Source organism: Molothrus aeneus, chromosome 2 (assembly GCF_037042795.1).
Source record: "Molothrus aeneus isolate 106 chromosome 2, BPBGC_Maene_1.0, whole genome shotgun sequence".
NCBI lineage: Eukaryota > Metazoa > Chordata > Aves > Passeriformes > Icteridae > Molothrus > Molothrus aeneus.
Window position 1 is genome coordinate 55234939 of NC_089647.1, and position 24704 is coordinate 55259642.

Sequence of the window (24704 nt, forward strand, 5' to 3'; positions counted from 1 at the left end):
CAAATGCTCAAGGATTGTCTTCTGTAATTTAGTTACATAAAGCTACAGTATTACTGAGGAAGAATATCATAAGCATAGCTTTAACTGGTTCCTTTTAGCTCAAACCTAGTAATGAGTCTCAGTTTGGAGGTTTAGGCAGGGCAGAGATTTAGTCTGCAATTTTCCTGTGGAGGTTTTGGATGGACCTTTTCAATAGAAAGCTCTGAGTCTTTCTTCATGGAGCATTTGTCTGTCGAAACTGTGAGGCTCCATTTCATTGATTGTATGACTGGCAACTATAACTTCATAGTATTCTTAAGTTCTCTTTTGAATGCTTATGTTAAATGCTGACATGTTTTGGGGGGCAGGGTTCCTTCCCCTCCAGTCTGGCTGAATTTCTGCAAATCCTTCATTTTTAACTCTGTATTCAGCTAATGTAACATGCAGAATAAATTGTCAATCCCTTGCAGCAAAAAATGCTGAGCTGTTGTTAGGTGCTGTGCCAGTTCATGTTCATCAGGCTTCTTGTTAATCAGAGACTCTGCTGGTTTGTGTTTCACAGGTACTACAGCAAAGGAAGGGAGCACTCACTTTAGACTAGGCTAACAAAGCATAGCCAGGTTAGAGACATGCCTTACCTGTAGAAGTGGAAGAGATACTGGGCTTGTCCCCTGTAGGCTTAATCTGATTTTATTCATCTCCACAGTACAAAAAGCAGTAACCAGTAACTATTCTAATTGGCAGTGTTTGTTCAGTATCAATGCTAACAAAGTTGCACAGTTTGAATATGCTTTGATGACATTTGCTCTTCTGGATGATTAAATGACAGAAGTTCAGTGACTTTCAGTTAGTGGAATGTAAAGCCCTCACTTGCAGATGGCTCACTGTAGTTCTTGGAGGAGAAGACTGACTCCTGCAGCTGCTCCTTCATGCTTGTGCTGGCTTCCAGGTGTTTCTAATGTGTATTCTTAAATCAGGACTGCTCTTGAGATTCAGAATCATCTCTCTTTGAAATCCAGGATGATTGATGCTTCATATTTGATAATTAAAAAAAAAAAAAAGTGTCTTCCCTGGGTAATTAACTCCAAATTAACCAGCCAGAATTTAATGAAAACTTCAGAACTATGTGATAGAAGTGATGTCTTGAAAGGAAAATAAATGGACCAGTTCTTGGAAAAAGGTTCTCTTGCATCATTAAACACTAAGTTATTTCTTCTTGTGCAGGAACTCCTCAAGCTGCTGGTTGCTGGCAGGTTGGAGGATACAGTAGGAAAGTTGCATTTGGGGTTCTCACCTAAATATCTGCCTCTGGCCATGCCTAGAAGTGGCTTCCAGGCAAAATGGATATTTCAGTCCAGTGAGATCTTCCCCATATGTGTTTCTTGCTCTTTCACACAGGGAGGATTTGCTTTTCAGCAGTATATGTAGGGGTACCAAGATGAAAATAAAAATCAAGTGTAAACTAACAAGCTAAACATGTGCAATTGTAGTGCTTATTTCTGTGTAACTGAAAGCCATACCTTTCGTATCACTTGGTGATGACTGTGAAGGATGTATAAGAAAATTACTCAGATGTTCAATTAGGATATTAATAGTTAAAGACTTTTTTGAAATAGCTTTCTGTCCATCCTTAAGCAATCTTCTCTAACTGCACTTCATTATAGTCATTCAAAATATGAAGACAGCAAAAATACAGCAGTGATTTTTGCTGCTAGCATTTGGGAACGAGATACTTCCCAGTTTGTTGTCCATGTTCTTGCCTTTCACTTAAGTGCTTTGGTTTTCACTACAGTGCAGATGTCTTTTTACAGGGTTTTTTTTGTGCTTTTTACCTTTTCTTGTCATCAAAACTATTTCCTTTGATAATCTGGCATGAATTGCTTTACTCCTGAGTTCTAATATTTTCTGAAGTCAGTTTTAGTTTTAGTGTGCTGCTGTTGCTGACTAGCAGCCTTGCAAAACCCTGTGCCAAAGCACTCCATGAAGATTGATTTAAAATAGGAAGGTACTAGGTAACAGAGCATTAAAAATCCTGTAGGTTAGGATGCAATTAATGTATGGGATATCTCCTGTAACAGTAAGCACTGTAACTTCATATAAAGGTTTCATTGCTGTATTTGTGAAGCCTTTTTTTAACCTCTAAATATCTTAAGGATTGCATGTTTGTAACTTTAAAGAGCTTGAATGTCTGGTATATTTTATGCTTTATCAAGCACTAATAGGCACATCCGAATTTTAAATTTATTCTTTGTTTTTTGCATCATGTCAAAATTGATGCTTGTTACCGTAGGGCACTTTATGTCTGTAGTCTAAAGGTTGGCTTTATTTTCTGCTTTGTCATATGATGAAGTCTGCACTATTCAAACAGTGTCTGAAGTCCTCTATAGAACGTGGAAAGTGAACCTACTAAATGTTTACCCCGTGAAGGTATGGCAGCTCAATCAGTGATGTGTAACATGCTGAGGAATGTGGGCTGAAGTGCTACACTTGATTCAGACTGACATTAAAAGTAAATTCTGCTGGATGAATGCCAGATTCATTCACTTACAGATTAGATTTAAACTTGGGCTAATGCATTTTTTAATTTAATTTTTTTTAAAGCAAAACTGTCAAGGAGTACCACAAACCAAGAATCTTAAAATAGGCTCCCTCTTCCCCTTTGGACGTAAGAGCTATGGATGGGGGAGAACCTAGGTACCCTGATGCTCTCATGCATGAAATCTTGTTTTTTGTTTCATTAAATGTTAAAATTTGCCTGTATCTGACATTCTCATGTACCCAGAGTGATAATTCATCTGTGTGCAATCTGTCACTTTACATAAGAGCCAGGATAGTTCAGGACAAAGGAAGGAAAGCATAGCTTGATGCTGAATTCTTGAATGTGACAGGAGAAAAACGAAGATCCTTGAGCTTCAGGCATTTTTTACTTGCAGCTAGAGGCTATTTTTCGAAGCAATGAAAATATTCGATCTCTTAGATAATCCAGTTGTTTTACAATTTCTTTGTGATTTCTATTACCTGTAAGTTGTTGACTTACACGTAACTGAGTAATGCTTTTAATTACTTGAATGCACTGGAACCAACTTGTCAAATTTATGGGAAATGCTTAAAAAAAAAAAAAATTATGTACTTATCAGAATACCTGCCTCTGAAGCAGTTGTGTTTTCACTTTAATTTGTTTTCAGTCTGGGAACTGACAGAACATATCCTTTGCTGCCTTTTGTGAAGGTGAGAAATGGAATTGATATAGATTCCTCTGGCACACAACCATCCCCCAAATAAAAAGTTGATTAATTTGAATCAGGTGCTTCTAGATCAGTGGTATAGAAATATTTTTCCTTGACATAGCTAAAGAAGTATCATCAAATGAAGTCTGTGAGTGTTGCCTTACTGTAAAGTCATCACCAGAACTGGGGCTGAAGCATGAGAAAAGGTGATTGGTGTTACCAGAGATGGAGCTAGCTGTGGCTTTTCTTTGTGAGTGCAGCAGGGAACTTGCTGCTTTGCAGAATGAAGCAGCTGCATATATGCTGCATATATGCTGCAGTCCCACATCATACATGCTCAGCTGTATATATATTTGCTTTTCACTTTCAGTCTGACTCTGATGTGGCTTCTTCTAACAAGCAGAGCAAATTACAAGAATTTTAGCCGAAATTCATGAGAAGGATGCTGCAAAAATAATATTTGCAGTAGTATCTTTTTATTTGTGTTTGAATGTGAGTTGATAGTAGAGTTATTAATCTTTCATAAATTTTATTCAGTGCTTAAACTTGTGTCTCTTAAAAAATTCCCTTCCCTCCCATGTAATCTAACATTTAGTGATCTTTCTGACTATATGGGAAACCCAGATTTCAGTCAGAACAGCTTTGGAGCTGAGTGGTGTGTTATTCAGACGTGCACAACTTACTGGATCCTGTTTTTAACTCTCATGGCACAGCTGCTAGCGTGATGGAGCTCCTGTTCAGAGGGCATCTCAGAAGAGGAAAGGAGAAAGTAAAGACTGGAAAGGTTCATGTCACTGCTTTCATCCCTTTCCCACTCCAGCATATGTCAGTGTGTATTCATAGTTTCAGGCATCCTGGAAAACACCTGTGACCAGTGCATGTGCTGTATGCAAAGTAGGTGTGGAGAAAGGTGGTTCTCCTACCTGGTGTCAATTGTGCAGCTTTACATGCAACAGAGGTGGCAAGAAGGATGTTAAACAGTGTTAGGAGAATGGCATCTTAAAATCTATCAGCTCTCTTGGTGCAGCTCTGTGGGACACAGACTTAGCTGAGCCTGACTGCCTCAGCTCAGCTGTGTAGAATGTCTGACAGAGGTTGTAGCACATCTGATATATGGGATTGTGTAACCAGCAGGATTCATTAGGAGTTATTGTTGTACCAAGTCTCCAGCTCTGGAAGGATATGTAAGGATGCCACTCAAAGTAAAATTTCTGTTTTGGTTCAGCTTTTTGGAATTGGTTTTGAGCATTCTTCTAGTCAGCTTGATGCTTCAGCTCTTTCAAATAAACAAGATTCCATGCTATTAGTAATATTTCATTTTAAATACTGAAGTTACTCAATAATACTGGGTCAGACTTTCTCAGTAATTGTGTATTGGTGTTTCCTTTGTTCCTTGTTTATTTTCCATTGAAGCCTGTTGACTTCAATTCACCTCCCTCTTAGATGTGGTTGCATCCACTTGAAGCTTTCAAGAGTAGCTCCGCTTTCAGAGTAAACATCCCTCTCCTAGGGCTTTTGTATCGGTCTGCCTCTTCTTCAAGGACCAGGATCCAGGAATACAACTGCTCCACCATCTGAGTGGTCCCACCTCTGTGCCTTTTCAGTGGGAGTGAGAGGAAAATGTTAAAATCAGCCTTGACTGTTACCCATTCCCATGCTGTGCTGAGAGAGGTGGACTTGATATAATAAGAGAAACTTTTATTGTAAAGTGTAACTTTTGTCAGCTTGAACTCCTTGGTGTGCCTTAAAAGGAACATTATACTCTGTCCTTGTAAGACAGGCTTACAAGGATCTGGGAAGGCTGTTTAGAAATATTCTGCCCTCCTTCACAGTTAGTACATGTGAAGCTCCATTTAAATTAGCTGAATTCCCTCCAGGCTTCGGGAATGGGAAACTAACCCCACTGCACCCCTCATTTCCAACAATTTTCATTTTTTCTTTTCTTTGCTTCCTCACTACCTCCTAAAGAAAATATTCCTTGTGTGTGATGGTAGACTTCTTGGTTCTAAGTAGAATTGATTTTAACTCTCCCTTCCTCATCCAAGCCAGACCCCTTTCTGTTTTATTGTATAATACCTACTTCTCTTCCCATCGATCACCTCTTCACTGCCTTGGCAAGGTACAACAGAAGAGCAGGTGATTAATACATGGCCATGCTCTGAGCCAGCTGACAGAGGGCAGGTTTAGATCAGATAACAGGAAGCAATTCTTTACTGTGAGAATGGTGAGACACTGGCACAGGAAGCCTAGAGAAGCTGTGCATGCCCCATCCCTGGCAGTGTTGAAGGTCAGGCTGGATGGGGTTTTGAGCAACCTGGTCCAGTGGAAGGTGTCCCTGCCCATGGCAAGGGGGTTGGAACTAGATGGTCTTTAAGATCCCTTCCAACCCAAATCATTCTATGATTTTAAGAACTTGTTCAACCCTTCCATTTGGTTTCTTTCCAATATATTCTTGCAAGGCAAATCTACTTGAGGAGACACATCTGACATCACTTTAGCAGTCAGCAGTAAGCCCAAGTAACATTTGCTAGGTTGGGTTTCTGGTTTTGTCTCTGCATTTGTGTGGTCTTGGTCTGATGGAAGGGTGTAACCATTGCAATCAATGCCCATGCTCTCTGGTGTGGTGGGAGCTCCTGCACACATACTGCAAGTGCCTGGCTGTTTCCTGGCTGTTTTCTCTTCCACGCTGCAGCTTGCCTGTGGAGTAAGGAAATTAATCTTCTTTCCTTCTCTGCAGTGTACTGTGGGTTCTTCTTTCCCCACTGAAAAGCATTCAACAGGGTCAAGAAAGGAAAACATTTACGGTTGAAGCAATGTTGTGTAATGATAACTGTGCATATAGGCTCATAGTTACATGGCAGAGAGTTACTACAATGCACCAAAACCTCCTCATGGCAATCTGTGAGGAAGAATATGCAGTATTTGATTGTGGTTTGGCTTGATACATGATGAGTTGCTATCTTTATCTCACTAACTAGATACATGTCTCCAACTCTCATCACTGGTTCTTTTTAAAGTAGCAATGACAGACAGGATTTGTCTGTGTAAAATATTTTCTGGCAAACAGGCTACTGTCACTTTTGTGTCTAATTAGAATTGCCATTAAGCCTTAGAACTTTGATTTGATAAGCAGTACAACTTGTGCTGCCTTTTTCTAAGCAGAATTAGCTACCTGTAGTGATTAATACATGCTTCACAAAAAGTGGGAGCAAGTTGAATCACCTTCAGAGTTGACGAATTTGGCACTGCTGAGAGAAGATGCATTTGTTTGAGATTTGAAAACGTAATCATGAAGATTTTAATCTCTTTTGATGCTTTATGTAACAGAAGAGCATGTGACCTCAGGATCTGTGGTGTCACTGTTTGCCCTTCTTGTTTTCCTTGATCATGACCAACCAGTATTAAACTCAGCAAACTTTGAATTGAATCAAGTGGATAATCTTTAACGGGCAAGGCTTTGCGATTCTTAAAGTGCTGCAGAATTCAGGACCTGTAGTTAATAGTGGAATGCTAATGCTAATCTTACAGCCACCAAGGACTGAGAGGTATTTCTTCTGACCCTCCATTTGGGGGAAACTAATCAGCAGGTACTAAAAAGACACATCAATGAAAGTGGGACTTCTCCAGAAACAAGTGCCTGACCAAATAATCATGAAAGTGTTATTCTTGGAACTGGAACAGCATCTGAAGAGGTATTTGTAAATATTTTTAATATGTAGATGCTTGATTTATTTGTTTCAATTTTTGGGGGAGGTTCCTTTATTTTGTTTGTGCAAGTATTTAATACCCGTAAATCAAAGTGCTTGGCACTTGTTAAAACTGTTTCAGGCTAGGAACATCATACTGGTTGAGAATACCGTCATACAGAGTTGATTCCTTATTCAGTGGAAATCTACATGCCTTGAAATATATTTACTGCAGTATTTAAAATAATCCATATTATAAAACATTTACTCTTACAGTGCTTTTATTTCTTTTTTCAAAAAATATTATTCCACTTATTTCAAATCTTAAGTAATGAAATATTAAACCAAAAAAAGGGAATTTAAAAAAACAGGATTTGAAACTCTTTATAAAGTAAGTTTGCATTCATTCAAATACTTTTAAATACTTTTCATACATAATATGCACTATCTTCTGTACTGTCATGTGATGAAAGGAAAGTTTAGTTAATCAGTCTTGTTAAATGTTTGGAGAGAACTGAAATACAGCTTAGTCTTCTGCAACCTCCTTTTCTGTATTTACAGTGAAATATGAACTGCATGTTTTTTATGTGGTTCTTTCTTGTGTTTAAAATAAACACCAAGTAACTTGGTGAATAGGAAGAATTATTTTACTGAGTTAAAAATTCATGACAGTGAAGGGAAAAAATGCCCTGACTCTTCATGTTGCAGAGTTGTTTTTCTCTGTGGAGAAGGAAAATACCCATCTGTGGGAGGGAGCATGGAATTTGTTCCTAACTTCTGATCTCTGAACTGGTGCTTTTGTTATGCCACACCCTTAAAATCTAAACCCCTTCATCTTATATGAATGTTTGCATATATCAGCTAATACGTTCAACTTCATATTTTTGTCACATTATGTTTGTGGTATTGCCTGTGGAGAGCAGCTTTCCTCTGTGAATGGTGTTGCTTTAAAGAATATAAAATTGTACATTGGAAGACTTTTTTTAAAAGCCCAATTTTAATTTTTTTTCAGTAATTGATAGTTTATGAAAATATGTTGGACTTTCAAATGAACAGTAAAATTGTAGTAAATTAATCTGAATGCTAAGGATAAGTATAATATTCTATCACTGCAATTGATATGTAATGAGAACATATCATGTTAGCTGTATACATGTGCTGCTCACACATAACATGTTATGTGTGAGTAGCACATGTATACAGCAGTGATTGGTATCATGTCTTACTGAACAAGGGAAGTAGTATTGAGGAGGTTGTTTCCTACCATCAACCAAGCTATTCCACAGAATGTGTAATGAAAAAGGTCTGGTGAAGTAAACATTTAATTTTCTTTAACCTTTTTGCAATATTAAAAAGCTTTGTTGTGACTGACTTTTACTGATACATACAGGAACATGATGTAGCACCTCTAGTCATAAGCCAAAGTCTGCATCTGCTAGCATTATACAGAAAATGTGGACAGTTTCTCCTGTAGTCTTACTCTGCAAGCTACTTTCTATTTAGTTTTCATTTGCCTTTATTTCCTCTAGTTTCTCTTGCAGAGATGCCAGTTTTCTCCTGGTTGTTGTTCAGTGAATTCAAGTTGGCTGGTTGTCCTGTCACCATAAATAGCAAATGCTAAATGGCAATTGCAAATGGCAATCTTGGCTAATATTGTATGGGACTATATGTTTTTTCTCAAAACTGACCCTGCTGGATGCATGGGTCAAATACAAAGAAGCATTTAGGTTTTTCTGGTGTAGATGCAGAATTTGAGAGTGGATGCAGTTATGTGTGGCTTTCTGGAGGAAAGAGAAGATATTCTGGGGTCAGGCATCTCATTGAAATCTTAAGAGATTATCAATATAGTTGGTGAATCTTTTCCTTCTTGCAGTCCTTGGTCAAGGGCAGTTTGCAGCATACTGAGAAGGACTTGTACTCTTAATAAAATTAAATACTTTATGCATATTTTGCATTTTAAGTTTGGCTGCCAGAATGAAGGTCCAAGATAGAGAGTTTATGCTCTGGAGCTCCACCAAGTTGTTTTGGCAAAGCAATCCCTAATGTCTGTGTGCTGCTGGGGAGCTGTCTAGCACTAGACAGCTGGAAATGGTGATTGTATGGGTGTGCAGGAGCTGCCTCTTGTGAAGTGCAGACTGCAGACAGGTGACTGTGTCCAGTTTGGATGTACACCACCACCTTTCCATATTCATACAGAAGGAATAGTGGTGTGGCATCCTCCATGTTTCTTTTTGAAACTTAGTTGGAAGTGCAGAAAATGGGAGGGTAGGGGGAGATGAACACAGGTCAGAAGATATTTCAGCCTTTGGTTATGGCATAAACTGGAAGGAGAGAGCATTGGGTACATCTGCTAACTCTTAGCATGGGTAAAGTGGGCTGTAGTTGGTTAAAATACATGAATAGTGAAGGCAGGCATGAAAACATCTGTCTTGCTGTTATATTTAGGTCATCCCTATTGGCCCATCAATAATTTAAATTTATTAAAAGCATACCTGAGTGATGGGCATCTAGTCTCTGACAGGTGGACTTGGCAGTGTTAGGTTTTACAGTTGGACTCAATGATCTTAAAGGTCTTTTCCAACCTAAATGATCCTACGGTACTGTGATATCAAGGGATAAAAAACTCACTGTATTTATGAGCTAATGTTCTTACTCTTTTAAAAACAGAGGCTTTAATTCATCATTAGGTAAATATTAGGTAGTTGTACTCTAATATGAAAAAGTAAAACAAAAGTCTAATAGCCCCTTAAAACTAGTTTTCTCTATTTGAAGGTATTTTTTCACTCAAGTCTTATCTCAGTCCTCCCAAAGATTTAAAGAATCCTTTCAAGTACCTTGACATCTTTCAGTCTATCAGTAGAAGTAAATTCCCCCAGCCTCAGAATCAGTTTAATGTTTCTGTTCTACCTGCAACAGTTTATTGACAGCTTGTTTTAAAATGCAGAGTTCTTCAGAAATAGGGCTGAAAAACAGGTTTGGGCAAGTCAGGAGCCTATCTGAGTGGCAGCAATGCTATCCTGTGACTCAAACCTTCACTTACAAATATTTTTGTTTGTAGTTGTCATGATTGCTTGTACCTGAGCTGCTGATTGATGTTACTGTCCACCTGGTGAGGGCCTCTATCAATTAGCAGTAGCTGGGAACAGTCAGAGAGGAATTCCCCTGTTCTGTACCTTGTGTGGGAGGAGGCATGCCTTCTTGGATGGGAGGTTGCCTAGTGTGGGTTTTAGAAAAGATCCTTCTGTCCTCTGGGCTTGGTGAACAGCAGTGGTTCCTTGGAAGAGGGAAGTGGAGCTGGAAGAGGGAATTTAAATTCTGTGTTGCAGTAGGGATTTTTCTCTCCTTCCCATATATTAAGAATAGTGTGGCAGCTCATTGTGTTGTTGCTGTAGAAGAGTGGCTACTGGGCTAACCCTGTGTAAGAATAGGAAACAATTCCTGGGAGCTGTTTTGGACTCCATGCATTTCTAATTGCATTACTCAGACTTCTGATACTACAGTTACTTTGGTTTTGTTTTTGTGGGGATTGGGTTTTGTTTTGAATTGTTTTAAGCCACAGAGGTTCAGGGTGTTACTATAATGATAGTGGTTTCTGGAGGATGAATTAATTGTTTTTCAGAAGTGTTAGGGGCCTGACATAGTATATACATGAGCCTTGGACCTTATATATACAAAAGACCCTTGGACATCTAATTAAATGGTTTAGGTGTCTATCCACCAAAAAACATGCATCAGCAGTTTTAGGGAGAGGACAGGAATGCTTCATAAACAGGGCCACTCGTAAATGCAGCCGTCACTGTGTAAAGACGATTACCCAGATACTGATTAGGGATGAAATGATGGGCTGCAATCTTTCCTTTGCAAGTTGTGTATTAAAAGATAAAGAGAATGTCTTCTGCTGTTTGCAGAATGCCTGGCTCAAGGGCAGCCAAATGTCAGTGGTGTGTACCCATGGCCACCATGGATCCCGCTGTCTCGAGGTGCTTGCTGCAATTAAGCTAGAAGATGCTGTCCTGTGGAAAATTAGAGCTTCTTACTGCCTGAGGTTCCTTTACAGGATCAGTAGGGTACTGAGGAAGGCTGGCTCCCATTTAAAGGAGAACCAGGGCTTCAGGATATACAGCCTTTTGGAGAGGACCTGGACCCATGCCAGCTGTTTGCAGTCTCTGGCCTAGGAGGTGCTCCAGGGACATGTTCAAAATATGCTGAGCCAGCACACCTGTGTTCTCTTCTCTCTGGTTTGCAGTGTGGCAGGGTTTCAAGAACAAAGTGTTGTGCTAAAGTAGGTAATACACCCCTAAAGCCACAAGGCAGTCAGGTCAAACTATAATTTTGATCAATCTGTTCTTTTAAGTAATTTTTAAGTTTTGAAGCACACCTAATTTCATAGTCTTACCTACTTTCCCAGGTATCTTATATTCTATTTCAAATCAGTATCACTTTACATTTTATTCCTTCAGCAAGGAGAGTGTAAATGGAGATACTCTGTTGGGATTTCTGTGACTGTGAGTCAGCAGGATTTGTGTCTCTTAAATCACTGAAGCTGTAGCTGGATTAAGAAGCCTGGGAGTGCTTTCCCACTGCAAAGTTGAGCTGAACCTGTTTCTCAATGCTGTACTGAGCTTGAAGCATGGGCATTCATCAAATTCCTCTCATATGCTTGTTTTCACAGATGGGGGGGAAGGTCACAGGGGGAAGGTACAGGTTAGGCAGGAAATTATCCCACAGTGCTCAACTCATTGGCTGTTAAAGGAAATTAAGATTCTGGGGTATACACACTGTGCAGTAAATCAGGTCATATTCTTATTTGTTTGTGGAAATTCTCCCCATGGTTCCTGAATGGTAATGGAGATACCTGGGGTTTGATTTCTAGAAATTAAAATTTCCATTCAGGTAGAAAAATACCTTTAAATTGGCTACAGTAAATTCAGCCTGATAAAGTACAGTTCTTCTTGAATGATACAGAATGTCTTGAATTTTTCCTATATTTTCTTAGGAAGTCACCAAATTATGATAAACTGTGGGTTGTGGCATTACTAGAGCAGAGCATTTTGAGTGCTTATAGATTAAGAAAGACAACGTTTCAAATGTGTGTAATATGCATGCATTGGTACCCGAGGAGTTAATCTTAAAGTAATTTACCTACTTGTACATTGATACTGCTGATAAATGTGAAGCCATTTGCTGGTGATTGCAGAGACTGAAACTGTGGGAGTGGAAATGGGCAACTGGATAGAGGTCTATTGTCTCAAAATACTTGCTGAGGAAGAAAAGTGGCACTGAACTCTGAGCTTATTGTCTTTATTTTTCTATACATGTAAACAAGTTGCAGTGTTGGGAGTTTATTATTATTTAACAGAATGACCTAAAAATGGTTCTGCACGGCAGGGTGGTAACGAGGGATGAGCCACCACAAAAGCTGAGAAGTGGCCGATTTTCATCCTCGTTCACGGCAGATCGGATTCTGCATCCTGGGTGCTCCTTTCCCACACTAAGGACTTACATTTTGTTTCTGTACTTTTCATCAGCTGTTCTTAATAATTTCTGTAAAAGCTGGGGTAGGGAACTTCATTCCCAGCTTCCTGAAGACCATTGGACAACTCTAGTTAATTGCAGAGGTTTTGGTTTATCCCTAGCAACTCTGAGTTGGCTTCTAGTGTGATAGGCTTCTGTAGGGAACACAGGCTTAATTTCAAGTGTCATACCAAAAAATGGCCATCAAAGGGCAGATGATATTCAGTGGGAATGTAGACCAGCTGTTAATGCTGTATAAATACTTTTTTAATAAGCATGACTAAATTATTAGCTGATCCAAGATTTTCAATATAGCTTCAAGGGTAAGAATTAGAAACGGGAGGAGGTGGGAAAAGAGGAAGGAATTAATTAAGGAGTTAAAAAAAAAAAAAGGCATAATGGGTGTAAATTTTACAAGGGGCTGGGAACAGGGGAAATGAAGAGCCTCAAGGTCCTATATCTCCCCCTTCCACAATTAGCAGTACTCAGTAAGACACAGTTTTCCCATTTCATGAGACCTGGTATGGTTTTCCTGCAGCCTTAAGGAAACAGAAAATAATACAAGTTCAAAAATAATAGAAGATTACCCTTCTTAGTTACAGTTTAATTTGGCTGGTTTTTAATTTGATTACTAAACCCACTGTGTACTATTGAAGGTACCCTGGGGTGGGTGGGTGGGTGTCAGCCATTTTCTTTTAGTCCTTCCTGGGCTGTTTGTCCCCTGGATCAGAGATGCTTTTTAATACAGAGAATTTCATCTTTCCAAATGCTTGTCATGTCAGTGTGCCAAAACACTCCCTATGCTTGCCATGTCTGTTATGTTAAGTGTAACTTAAAATGCTCCAGTGACTCTTCTCTCTTCATTTAATTTTAGAGTATGTGGTTGAAAAATCTGTTGTACAGTTAGAATAAGTGAGATTAAATATTTGTGTAAGTGGTTTTTACTTAGAGGTGTTCTTGCCTTTGAGAAAAGCATTTACACATGAAAAGTACACAGAAGACTAGGGAATTGAAGACTTTCTATGCATTAAGTCTTAAATTATTGAAGCCAATTTCATATAAAGGAAAAATAAATTTGGGTTGTGAAACTTAGAGGTTGTAACATTTTATCACTCTTCTATATATGCTGCGTTATGACACTAAACTTCTTACCCACATCCATCCTGGGGACAATGTCAGCATGCAGTGTGACATTGTGTGGAGCTTTCTGGAGGAAAGAACATATTCCTGGCTCAGATGTCTCACTTAAAACTTTCAGGATGCTAACATGTTGGTGGATTCTTTCCTTTGCAGTCCTTGGTCAAGGGCACTTTATGGGATGCTGAGGAGGAGGGCTTTCACCTGTAGTAAAGTCAAATATTTCACACCTACTTATTTAAGGGTTTCTGAAAACAGGAAAGCCTGTGATTCCCAAGCTGCATGTTACTGCAAATGCATAACTTCTTTAAATTTAAAGTGGAGTAGCATCTGGATGTAATTTCAGGTTTTGAGTTATGATAGACCTCAGCTGGCTCTGTGAGGGGACTTTAAAACTCATTGGATATGTACAGAGCACAGACCTTCATCTCAACTGCATTGCTAGATGGTTATCTGTGGATGATCTCGGGAAAGGGGATGCCCTACATCCCTCTCCAAGCATTAAAATTGCTTTAAGATGGCTCATATTTCCCTGCAGAGCTCTCTCTAATGGGTAACAAGTGGGTCATCTCTTTGTTTGGCTATCCAGATACTTGATTATAGACAGAATGTTTTGTTTTGTCAGCATTAAAATTGGTAGAATCATTATAATTCTCATTAAAAATAACTAGGATTGACTTGGTAATTAGTTGCCTGTCAAAGAGAAAGAGGATATCCTCAGAGGAACCAGTGAGAACCTCTCCTTGTTTTTCTTTTGATCCTACATGGTTATCTTCTTGCTTTAAATGCAGCCTTCTCTCTCTTGTGCAGAGCTCACAGCATGATACTTCTGTGTATGCACTGTGATCAGAGATACTGTCAGGTTATTTCCAGAGCCCCAGTAGGGTGTGTGTATTCTTTCCACTAAATATTTATTTAGTTATGCTTGCACATCTGGAAAAAAGAAAAAAAAAATGAGAAAGAAAAAGGATTTACAAATACAGCACTTCATTTCACTGGCATATTGCATAGCTTTCGCTTTTATCTGTTTTTCCTGGAACTAAACCCCAATTTCTAGCAAACAAATAAACTAAATTATAGATGCAAATAAGATTACTATGGGGGACAAAAAGCTCACATTTAGGAAAACTGAGAGAGTACTGTCTTGTAGAAAGAGCTTTTTCAATTTAGCAGAAGTATGTAAATTGAAATAGTGGAATTCAATCTAGAAATAAAATACAAGTCTTTTGGAGCTGAGCAGTAAGTTCTTAGTGGCTTGGTTTCTTTAAATCAAGATCTTAACTAAAGGTTTCGAGCTGAAGAAGGAAGTTGGCTGAGATTTTGTGATCTTTATTTAGGCTATCTGAAGATGGGGCTTGTGTGGGTGGGGTAATTTTGTTTGTTTGGTTGGGTTTTTTTGGTCCTTAGTCTGTTAAAAATATTTGATTTACTGTGGGAAAGAAAGTTCGTTGGACAGCTTCTCCAGTTATGTACCTTTAGTGAGATGAAGAAAAAGAAAATCATGGTCTCTTGAAATAAACCTTTAGTCCTTGATGTCAAGCCAGAGCTCTCTCAGTTATTAGCTTGGCACAATTTTGCATAAGTTGGATGCTGGGAGGGTTGCTGTCAGTACACAAAGAATTTTGAATCTATGAATTTTAAGGCAGAATAGTACTCTGCCATTTATTCTCCATTTTTAGATGCCAAGTGGAATGCACAGTCAGATGTCAGGTAGAATCTAATTACTGTAGCCTTTTTTGAATAAATAGCAGATTTTATTTTTAACCTCTTCAGTACTTGCACTCTGCAGCTGAAAGCTGTAGTTGAAGTTCACAAGATCTGAGCCTGTCTGAGCATAAGATGAAAGTGTGCTGTGACAGCAATTGCTGTTTTTCTAATATGGTTTCTGGTGTGGCATCTTTGTAACATCATCAAACGATGAGATTTATTTTATGTTCAGAAGATGCTTATCGAGGGCTATTAATGTTGTCATCTGAAGGGATCATGCACTGACAAGGTACTTAAAAGATAAATGTTCTAACTTAAAGAACTTTTTAACACGCATGGAGAAATATGACAAACCTGACTTGCATAGAGACAAAATGATTCTGTGCTGTAGTTTACCTCATTATGTGCTTGATATGAAAAGCACTTTCTTGAAGTGCTTAGCATGAATAAATTGAGACAAGAGGAAATTATTTAGTGGGAGGAACAGTGTTTAAGAGCTGAAATATTACAAAAGGTGACACGTGCAAATAGTCTTTGACTACTGTTAGTATGTTCAATTTAAGAAGTCAGTTTACTTGAGGATCAAAGATGCTGGTGAGCTACTCCTTTGCTGTATTGTTCTCTACCCTGCTGATTTCTCAGGAGCCCATCTCGAGTCTTTTTCTGTTACTTTATGCAGTTTGTGAACACCGGGAGTGCTCAGTAGATACACAGGCTTTCAAAGCATGTGCTAAAAACATGAATTTGTCCAACCCAGTGCAGGCCTAGAGTGCCTTAACCAGACCGAGGAATTCTGCAGCCTTTTTCACCTCTACTCCCAGGAATTAAGGCTTTTCCAGGGGTCGAATATCATGTATTATCTGTTAATGAGATCTTAAAAGAGGTGGTTATAATGTTTTGAGTAACACAGTAGTAATCTTGATCGTCCTTCTAGAGGAAAACTGAGTTTGGAGAACTATCTTCCTTAAATCTTCTGGGATGTACTTTCATGATCATGAGACATTTGTTAAAAAACAACAGCAAAAACCCAGTCCTTAGAGTTCAGTGTCTGTCCTTGTCAGGCAGAGGATGGGGTATTGAACTGAGAACATCAGAGATAGTGGTGCTGTCCCCTCCTCCCAAAAAAATTCACCCCAGTTTTGGAGATTAAAGTAATTTATATCGTGTTGGTTTTGGTTTTTTTTTTTAATTTCCTAGATGATCCACTTTCTCAGCCATAAAGGGACACTTATGGTTTGCTTTTTTGTAGAGTGGGCAAAGCAGAGCATGCATATTAATATGCAGTCCTACTTACGCAGCTGACAGCTTTCTGTTGAATCACAACTCTGCTTGTAGGCATCTAAAAATAAATGACAGATTTTGTTAAAAGCCCACTGAAGTTTAATGGAAGATGGTTAATGAGTTTAGTGGGAATTTGATTTGGGATCATATGTGTTATCTCTACTTTGTGAAGATTAATATAGATTAAAGATGGCAGTGGTGTTAATTTAGTTTGAGAATGATATAATTTTTCTGTTGTAAACGGAATAATGGCATTTAATAATTATCAGTCATTATGGCAGACCCAACGACCATCTTGGAATGAATCCATGACTTTATTTCTACATGTATGAATGATACCAAATACAATTGTCTGCTGTCTGTCCTGCAACAGCAAATCAGTTTTCAGGATAAGTCTGTCCAGGCCTGTGAGTTTGCTATCTTCAAGTTCTTCTATGAGAGCCTGATTAGCAGTGATAGGACTTAGCTGGTTTTGCACCTACTCTGCCCTTTTTCTGATAAAGAACCACAGAACACAGAAGCGGTCCCAGAGCTTTTGTCCAACTGCAGTTTTGTTAATTGTGCTGAGTAACTGCCATGGGGAGGAGTCATTTGAGACATTACTGATTTTGAGCCCAGCCTGTCATAAAACATGAATTTAGATCAAGTCAAGGGCAGGAGCTGATAGAGATTCCAGTAGAGATGCTGTGCTGCTGGCACTGTCTGTGGAAGGGCTCACTTGATCGCTGGTGCGTGGTGGGTAAGCTCTGCAGAGAAAGTGCTGCGGAAGGTGTCCCTGCAGCACGTGGCTCCTGGTGGCTCCTGGTGCTTGTCCCTGGGGGGAAGCTGGAGCCTGCTGCACGTGTTCAAACGCATTGCTTCCCTTTACTTGCTGTCACAAGTTTGCCAGTCAGTACAGGGAAGGGTTTTTCTAAAACACTTCCTTTAAGTTCCAGCCGGTTAGCTGCTATCCTGTGCAAATTCCCCATGTATCCAAAGGGTGGGATGAGAGCTGTGTCTTTGTGGGATGTGAACCCTCTATGAATGGTAGCAGGAAAGTGGCTGTGAGGAATTATTATTCTTAAATGTGACCTCCCTGTGAACAGGATTAGTTTGTACTACTCTGCTGGCATTATTGAATGAAAGAATAGTAGTCTAGGACAACATAAATAAACTAAGAAGGATGATGCAGATACGCAAATGCTAAATTTAGCTTTAAGATGATTATTCCGTGCCTTCTGGCTTTCCTGCTTCTCTGGGAACAGCACCTGCGATGTATGTGACTTGTAGCTCTTGGAGGAGTTTGCTGGAGAGAATGGAAAAGGTTTTTGACTTTTTTTTGCACCTTTAAGTAGTGTAACACATGCTGAAAGTGCAGGTCTAGAAAAGAGTGGTTTTAGAGGCTGGCTGTTTCTTGTGACAGTATTTGATGGTGGTCTAGTACAGCCTTGGCTCTCTAGGCTGTTACTGGTAGAGAAGATCATTTGGACAGGCACTGAGTTTAGTTGCTGTGCTCCATGACACATGAGAGCATAACATTTGTTGAGAAAAACACCACAGTTAGTGGGAGAAGGATCTTATCCTAAATTATTGATGCATGTGCTGCAACTTTTAAGACTAAGTGCCTTATGGTGCAACCTAAAAATAAGTGAATAGGCATTTTCCCTGTTACTGCAGAATAATATCAACCGACTTGCTAGAAATCCACAGGTTTGTGCCGTATGTGCTTTTGTAGATGATCAGTGGCTGAATATTTTTTTCAAAAAAGGTTTTATGGGCTCGTAAGGCGTGTGTAAGGGATAACGGGGTCTCGTAGCTGTCTAAAAGAGTTTTATCTGCCGTGTGTGGGTATCCTGCTTTTCCTGCTTGGCATGGGCGAAGCGAGCAGAGCTGCGGGGTAGGGGCTCCGCTTTGCGGGGCAGAAATGTGCGGATGTCGGGCCGAGGCGGAGGTACGGCGGCTCCCTGGCTAAGCCCTGGAGGCGGCTCCGGGACTTTCCCGCTGCCGCGCGCCGATAGGTGGCGGTGTCGGCGCGGCCACGGGCGGCCCTCGGCGCGTCCCGCGCTCCCGCCGGGCCGCGCGGGGTTTCCCCGCCGCTCCTCGGGCCCGCTAATTATTATTATTTTTTATCTCTTTTTTTTTTTATTATTATTATTTTCATTTTTAATCTCCGTCCGTCGCTGCGGGCAGGGGCCGGCAGCGCGAGCGGCGCTGCGGCACCGCGCGTGCCGGGGCTCGCGGAGGTGGCGGGACCGAGCCTGCCTTCCCCCCCGCCGCGCGTGCGGGTCTGTTCCGCGTGGGCGCCACGGGCCCGCGCCGCGCGCGGCGGAGGGGGGGCGCGCTAATGAGATGCGCGGAGCGGGGCGGGGCCCGGGCAGCGCAGCCAATGGGAGGCGGCGCTGGCGCATAAATGATGGGGGGGGCCGGGATGCCCGGGTTTTGTGCTGCGCGACGGAGCGCTGACCCCGCTCGGAGCCGGCCGAGCGCAGCCCCGCAGGGTCCCGCAGGGTCCCGGCCCCGCCTCGCCCGGCGGAGCGGCCCCGCACGCATACACGCCTTCGAGAAGAGCGAGACCTGAATTATTTTTTTTTCCCGGGGAGCGTTTCTGGCCGCGGTTGCATGAATGCCCAATGTTGTAGACCGGTGGCAATGGATCTAGGAGTTTATCAACTAAGACACTTCTCGATTTCGTTCTTATCGTCATTGCTGGGCACCGATACCTCGTCCCTGAGGCTCGACAGTAGGTAAATAAGTGTTGTGTCTGAGCGGCTCTGCCGGCGCGGCGGTAGCGGGGCAGGTGAGCTCCGGGCTGGCTCCTTTGTCCGGGGGAGCCGCAGCGGCGGCACCGGCGCCCGCCGCTCCCCCCGGAGGTACTGCCCTCCCCGGCGCCTGCGATTGAGCTCCGTCTTTATGGTCTGTTGGGGGGCAAAATGTCGGGATATTTGGTCGGGGCTGCGGGCGGGGGGGCTCGGCGCGGCTTTACAGGTTGCTTTGCTGCATTAGAGCATCCTGGTGAGGCGGCGGCGGCAGGGCAGCGTGAGGATGACTTTCTCAGCCAACTGGCTACCAATGCTCGCGTCTCTTGTCTCTTAAATAATTCAGCCGCCGCTAATGTTGTATGTTTTTTCTCTTTCTTTCTCTCTTGCAGCTCCTCTGGTGCAAGCGTAGTAGCTATCGACAACAAAATCGAGCAAGCGATGGTACGTACCGATGGGGCATAAAACCTCGTTCGTGCTTGAAGCAGTAAACAATATGGGGATAGAGCGGCGATACTGTGCTGGGACGCGTTTCGGTAGCGGAGCCGGGACGGAAGGGGAGGCACGGCGTCGGTTTCGGGAGTTTTTTTTTTATTTTTATTTTTAATTGATCAAAGGCTTCCCGCGGGGAGGAATGCGTACGTTTGTGTATTGATGCCGGGGAGGGAATGACGGCATTGCTCTTGGCTACTGCCTCCCCAAACGATCGATCCCGGCTCCATGCGGCGGCGGAGGGGCGCTGCTGGGCAGAAAGCGGAGCGCATTTGGGGGGTTTTACATTCCCAAAGAGAGGAAGGCGTTTTGGGGTACTTTTCATTTTGTCTTTTTAACTCCCCCCACAAGCGCAGGCGAGCGCTTCCCCCCGCGGGCTGCAGCGGGACATCCCCGCCGCTGCGCCCTTCTCCCCGCGGGCGGAACGGGCGCTGTGGTGCCCGGAGCCGGCGGGTTCGCCTCGGGGGCCGCCGCAGTCGCTGCCCTGTCCCCCGCCCGGCGCGGAGCCGGGGGCCCGGCCGCCCTTTGTTACTGGAGCGGTGCCTGGAGCCGCTCTCCCGGGAGCCTCTCCGGCTGTTGCTAGGCAAACTCCGAGCCTTTAACTCCCGGCTATAAATAACTCGGCCGCCGATTGGCCGCGCCGCGCTCTGACGTCACCCGCGGCCGCGCGCGGACGGCGGGAGGGAGGGAAATGCGGCAACCTGCGCCCAGAACTGGCTGCAGCCGGCGCGCGCGGGGGCGGGGCCTGGCGGGGGGCGGGGCCGCTGTGCAGGCCCGGCCGCACGTGAGTGCCGGCGGTGACAGCCCGGGCCCCGGCAGGGCTCGGCCGGGACAGCGCTGCTCCCCTAACGCACCCACTCTGCTCTGCGTTGCAGGATCTGGTAAAGAGTCACTTGATGTACGCAGTCAGGGAGGAAGTGGAGGTCCTCAAAGAGCAAATCAAAGAGCTGATAGAGAAGAATTCACAGCTGGAGCAAGAAAACACTCTGCTAAAAACACTTGCCAGCCCAGAGCAGCTTGCCCAGTTCCAAGCACAGCTGCAGACTGGTTCTCCGCCTTCCTCTTCCCAGTCACAAGGGACAGCACAGCAGCCTGCTCAGCCAGCATCACAGGGCTCAGGGCCTTCAGCATAGCTCAAGATGTCATCGCCACCATGATTGCTGGCTTCTGGACTGTCCAAAGCGAGGAGGACTAGCGGGAATCCGCCACAGCCACCCTTCATCCGTTTCAATGCACATTGCAACCCAGACTGAGGACTCCATGCCTTGCACACATCAGGAGAGGCTTCTTCCCCTTGTATTACACACTCATCTGTCTCTCTCTTACCTCCCTTACCCCTTTGGCTTGAAGGACTCTATGTTCTTAGGTTGGTTGAATAAAATAAACTTCCAGAGAATTAGCACAAGTACACTGGGGACTCGAGCAGCTTCTGCAAATGGCTGAGAAACGAAGCTGCATGCCTGAATTTTTTTGGTTTGTTTTTAAATCTTCCACTCATCCAGTGCGACAGCTGATACAAGTGCTTTTCAAACTTGGAAACGTGAAGAAATAGACTGGAGTAAAAAGTGATGGCTCAACCCCCTGTAGTGCATTGGGGTTCCAAAATGTGGACTGGTGCATAGGATCTAAGAGGAAGAGGGAGAAAGGTAATCTCAGTGTTTAACACTTAATTGTCACCTGAAACCTTAAGTGCAAATATTTGCACCGTTTTCTGAACCAGTGGACAGGTGCATAAAGCTGTATTATATATAGAAAACAGGTAGGTGACAATACAGTTGTTGGGTCATAGGATAATTACCATGAAGGTTATTTGCCTACTGTACATTTGTGTATTTAGTGTAATTACTTTGTAAAATAGAAAACTGTAACTATTTAGGTTGTACAGATTGAAGTTTAGTTGTTTCATTGGCTGATCTGAAGAAGTTTGAAAAGTTTTTTTTTATGCTACATAAATAAGAATGCACCTACGCAACTGTTCAGAATTTGGCAAATTAATGCTGTTTGTGTAACTTCTGAAGTTCCCTGGCTGCTGATTATCTTGAAGTAAATCATTGTTCATTGTAGTTTGGTTCAAGATGGGGAAAACCACTCCAAAAATTATCAAGCCCTGCTAGCAAAGAATTAAAGAAAAAAAAATTGGATTTCCCAGTATGGATTTTTTGCATATGATCTGTATAGTAGTATGCATATGTTTTTGTGCATGTTCTCTACAGTTGTAACACGTCGATGTATTTAACTGTTGCACTTGTCAACTTTCAATAAAGCATACAATGTTGATAAATCACTGTTTGTATAGTGTACTGTTGTTAACCACAGCCACTTTTAAGATGTTTTTTAAGATGTTGCAATGCAGTTTTACATGGGTCGTGAGGTCAGTTCTTGAAAACAGGCAGATACTAAAGGGAGGAGGAGGGAGTAGGGCACCCTTTGACTAAGCAAAATGCTGGGTTTGGTCCAGTCCTGTACGGTCAGGATTATGGGACCTCAGATATCTGTTGTATATAACAATATATAAGTTGTTTCCTAGTGGCAAACTGCCCTTGCCTGTGCACTGGTCATCCCAGGCTGGCACAGTTCCACCCTTAACTCGGGGTGACAAAGGCAGTAAGCACTGCAGCTATCCCACCAGTATTAATTGTGCCCTCTGAAAAATGTTGAGAATAATTTCCAGTTTTGTGTGTGTAAGTTTGGAAAAAATGCTTCTTTAGTAATACTGATTAAAATGGAATCTGAGCTTCTGAATTTCTAGGTGAAAGAGTAGTGAAGGTGTGATCGATACACTGCAACCAGGGGAGCAAAGGAATTTGCAATTTTACAGCCATGGAAAAGAAATTAACTTGACTTAAAATATAAGGGTTATTTCCAAAGGGTTTTTTATAGGGTCATATGACTGCTCACTTGTAATGAAAATCAGGAGATACTATTTTTGTGGAGCTTCTTGTTACTGAGAGTAATCAAGTGTAGCACAGGAAACAAGAAAGCTGAAGGTTCAAGGTGGGACAAGTCACTCTTGTGTAATTCATAGCTAAATTTCTGCTTTTGGTGCATACTTACCATGTAGCAGTTAAGGCACTGCTTAGCTGAATCACAAGTAGTTGAATTGCCTTTATTGGGATTTCCATATTAAAGTGCTTGTGTGAGAGTGTCTTCATGGGAGTGTGAACTTGAATTCATAGCTAGTGTTCTTGAGATTTCAGTGTACAATTTAGGAGTGCTCTTAATGACGAAACACTAGTGAGAAATGCAGGGTTTTTTTTTTCTAATGGATTAAGCTAAAATTAGAAATTGTTGATGGCCTTTGTGGCAGAACAACGCTTGAATTATTTGGATCCGACAAAAGGAATGCTAATTTTGGTGCTTTTTAAAGGGTTTAATTGTCTGCAGTTGCCTTTATTTTCTGACTGTCTCTTCAGTGCTTTCAGGCCGTAACATTGTAAAATTGACTTTTTTCATATACTTACACAGATCAGTTTTTTCACCCGCTTCAGCTATCAAAATTTGTGAAGAATTTTTTTTTTGAATGAAATGGACCTCTGGGTTTTTTTAAACTGTTCTTTAAGAAATTATTTGGAAGGCTTCAGGATTTTGGTTAGGTAATACATTAATAATTTTACTACACTGTACTAAACAGTGGCAAATCTATGCTGGCGAATCTGATCATTTATGTACTGAGTAGTTCCAAACTCTGGAGCTGGTTCTTGGAGCTGTTTATTAACTACTAACATGAGGCCAAGCAATGTTTTGTTGCTGAGATGATTTTAGCAATAGCACTGTCAAAGCTGCAGCCTCTTCATGAAATGGATTCAAATTGACTAAAACTGTGCTTGAAATCCAGACAAAGAGTAGATGTTTGTCAGTTATGTTGTAATACTTCTGGAATTAATTGTTTTGATTTTTCCTTTTGTTCTAGAACAAATAATTTTTCAGAGAACTTTAAATCAAATGTTATCAGTGGCCAAGAGTGTTGTCTTTTTCCACCAAAATTTTTCTTTTTACAAACTCTGAGATGCTCCTGTTTTCATCTCCACTGAGTCATATTAAATGTAACCTCTCTTTTATATGTCAACCTTTTTACTCTCTGCATATCTCCAATTCAGTAACTCTTCAGGCTCTATTCAAGCTGTTTGTCATTTAATTTCTTGCTGTCAATTAGCTGCACACTGGCTTTATTTTTAACAGCAATATGATAAACTGATCAAAGCAAATTATCACTGAGACCAGGTTGCTGGTCTTTTTTCTTCTTATGGCTTTTTTTTTTAATCCAAAATTTTTTTGGCAAATAATTCTGAGGCAAGTCTAGGCAGTTCAGATTTTGGGGTCTCCATAAATACTTGAAATTGGTGACTGTAGCTGGGGGTAGAGCTACTTTTCCTCAGAGTAGCTGGTCATGGGCTGGATTTGTGACCAAAACAGATAATGCAGGGATGTGTTTGATACAGCTGAACAGGGCTGATGCTGAGTCAGAGCCTTTTCTGCCTCTCACCCCACCAGAGAGAGGGCTGTGGGTGCACAAGGAGCAGGGAGGGGGCACAGCCATGACAGCTGACCCCAGCTGACCATAGGGGTATCCTATAAAATATGGTGTTGTGCACAGTGTATAGAGCTGGGGGAAGAAGGAGAGGAAGATCAGAATGATGGTGTTTGTCTTCCCAAATCACTGTTACGTGTGGTGGAGCCCTGCTTTCCTGGAGATGGCTGAACACCTGCCTGCCCATGGGGAGTGGTGAATGGATTCCTTGTTTGCTTCTCTGTTAAACTGTCTTCATCTTAACACACAAGTTTTCTCACTTTTCTGATTCTCTCCCCTATCCCACTGTGGGGGAGTAAGGAAGTGACTGTTGTGGAAGGAAAGAGAAATAAGAGCAAGTGGCTGTTGTGGCACTCAGCAGCTGCCTGGTTAAACCACAACAGTCCTTTTTGTCGCCTGCTGTGGGGCTCGGAGTACC

The 24704-nt window shown here is 41.8% G+C and overlaps 1 protein-coding gene across 5 annotated transcripts in view; it reads left to right on the plus strand.

The window, feature by feature from the left end:
• TSC22D1 (TSC22 domain family member 1) overlaps positions 1–22042 on the plus strand; it is a 90591-nt gene extending 68549 nt beyond the window's left edge. For 3 of the 5 annotated variants that reach the window (XM_066545016.1, XM_066545014.1, XM_066545019.1), the window contains 2 exons: positions 19659–19710; positions 20634–22042. In XM_066545016.1, the coding sequence (XP_066401113.1) occupies positions 19659–19710; positions 20634–20891 (310 nt within the window). In that variant the 3' untranslated portion in view covers positions 20892–22042. Of the gene's footprint in view, positions 1–18944; positions 19255–19658; positions 19711–20633 lie in introns of those variants that run through there. The other 2 variants (XM_066545017.1, XM_066545018.1) reach the window with 2 other exon arrangements.
• Positions 22043–24704: the final 2662 nt, after the last annotated feature.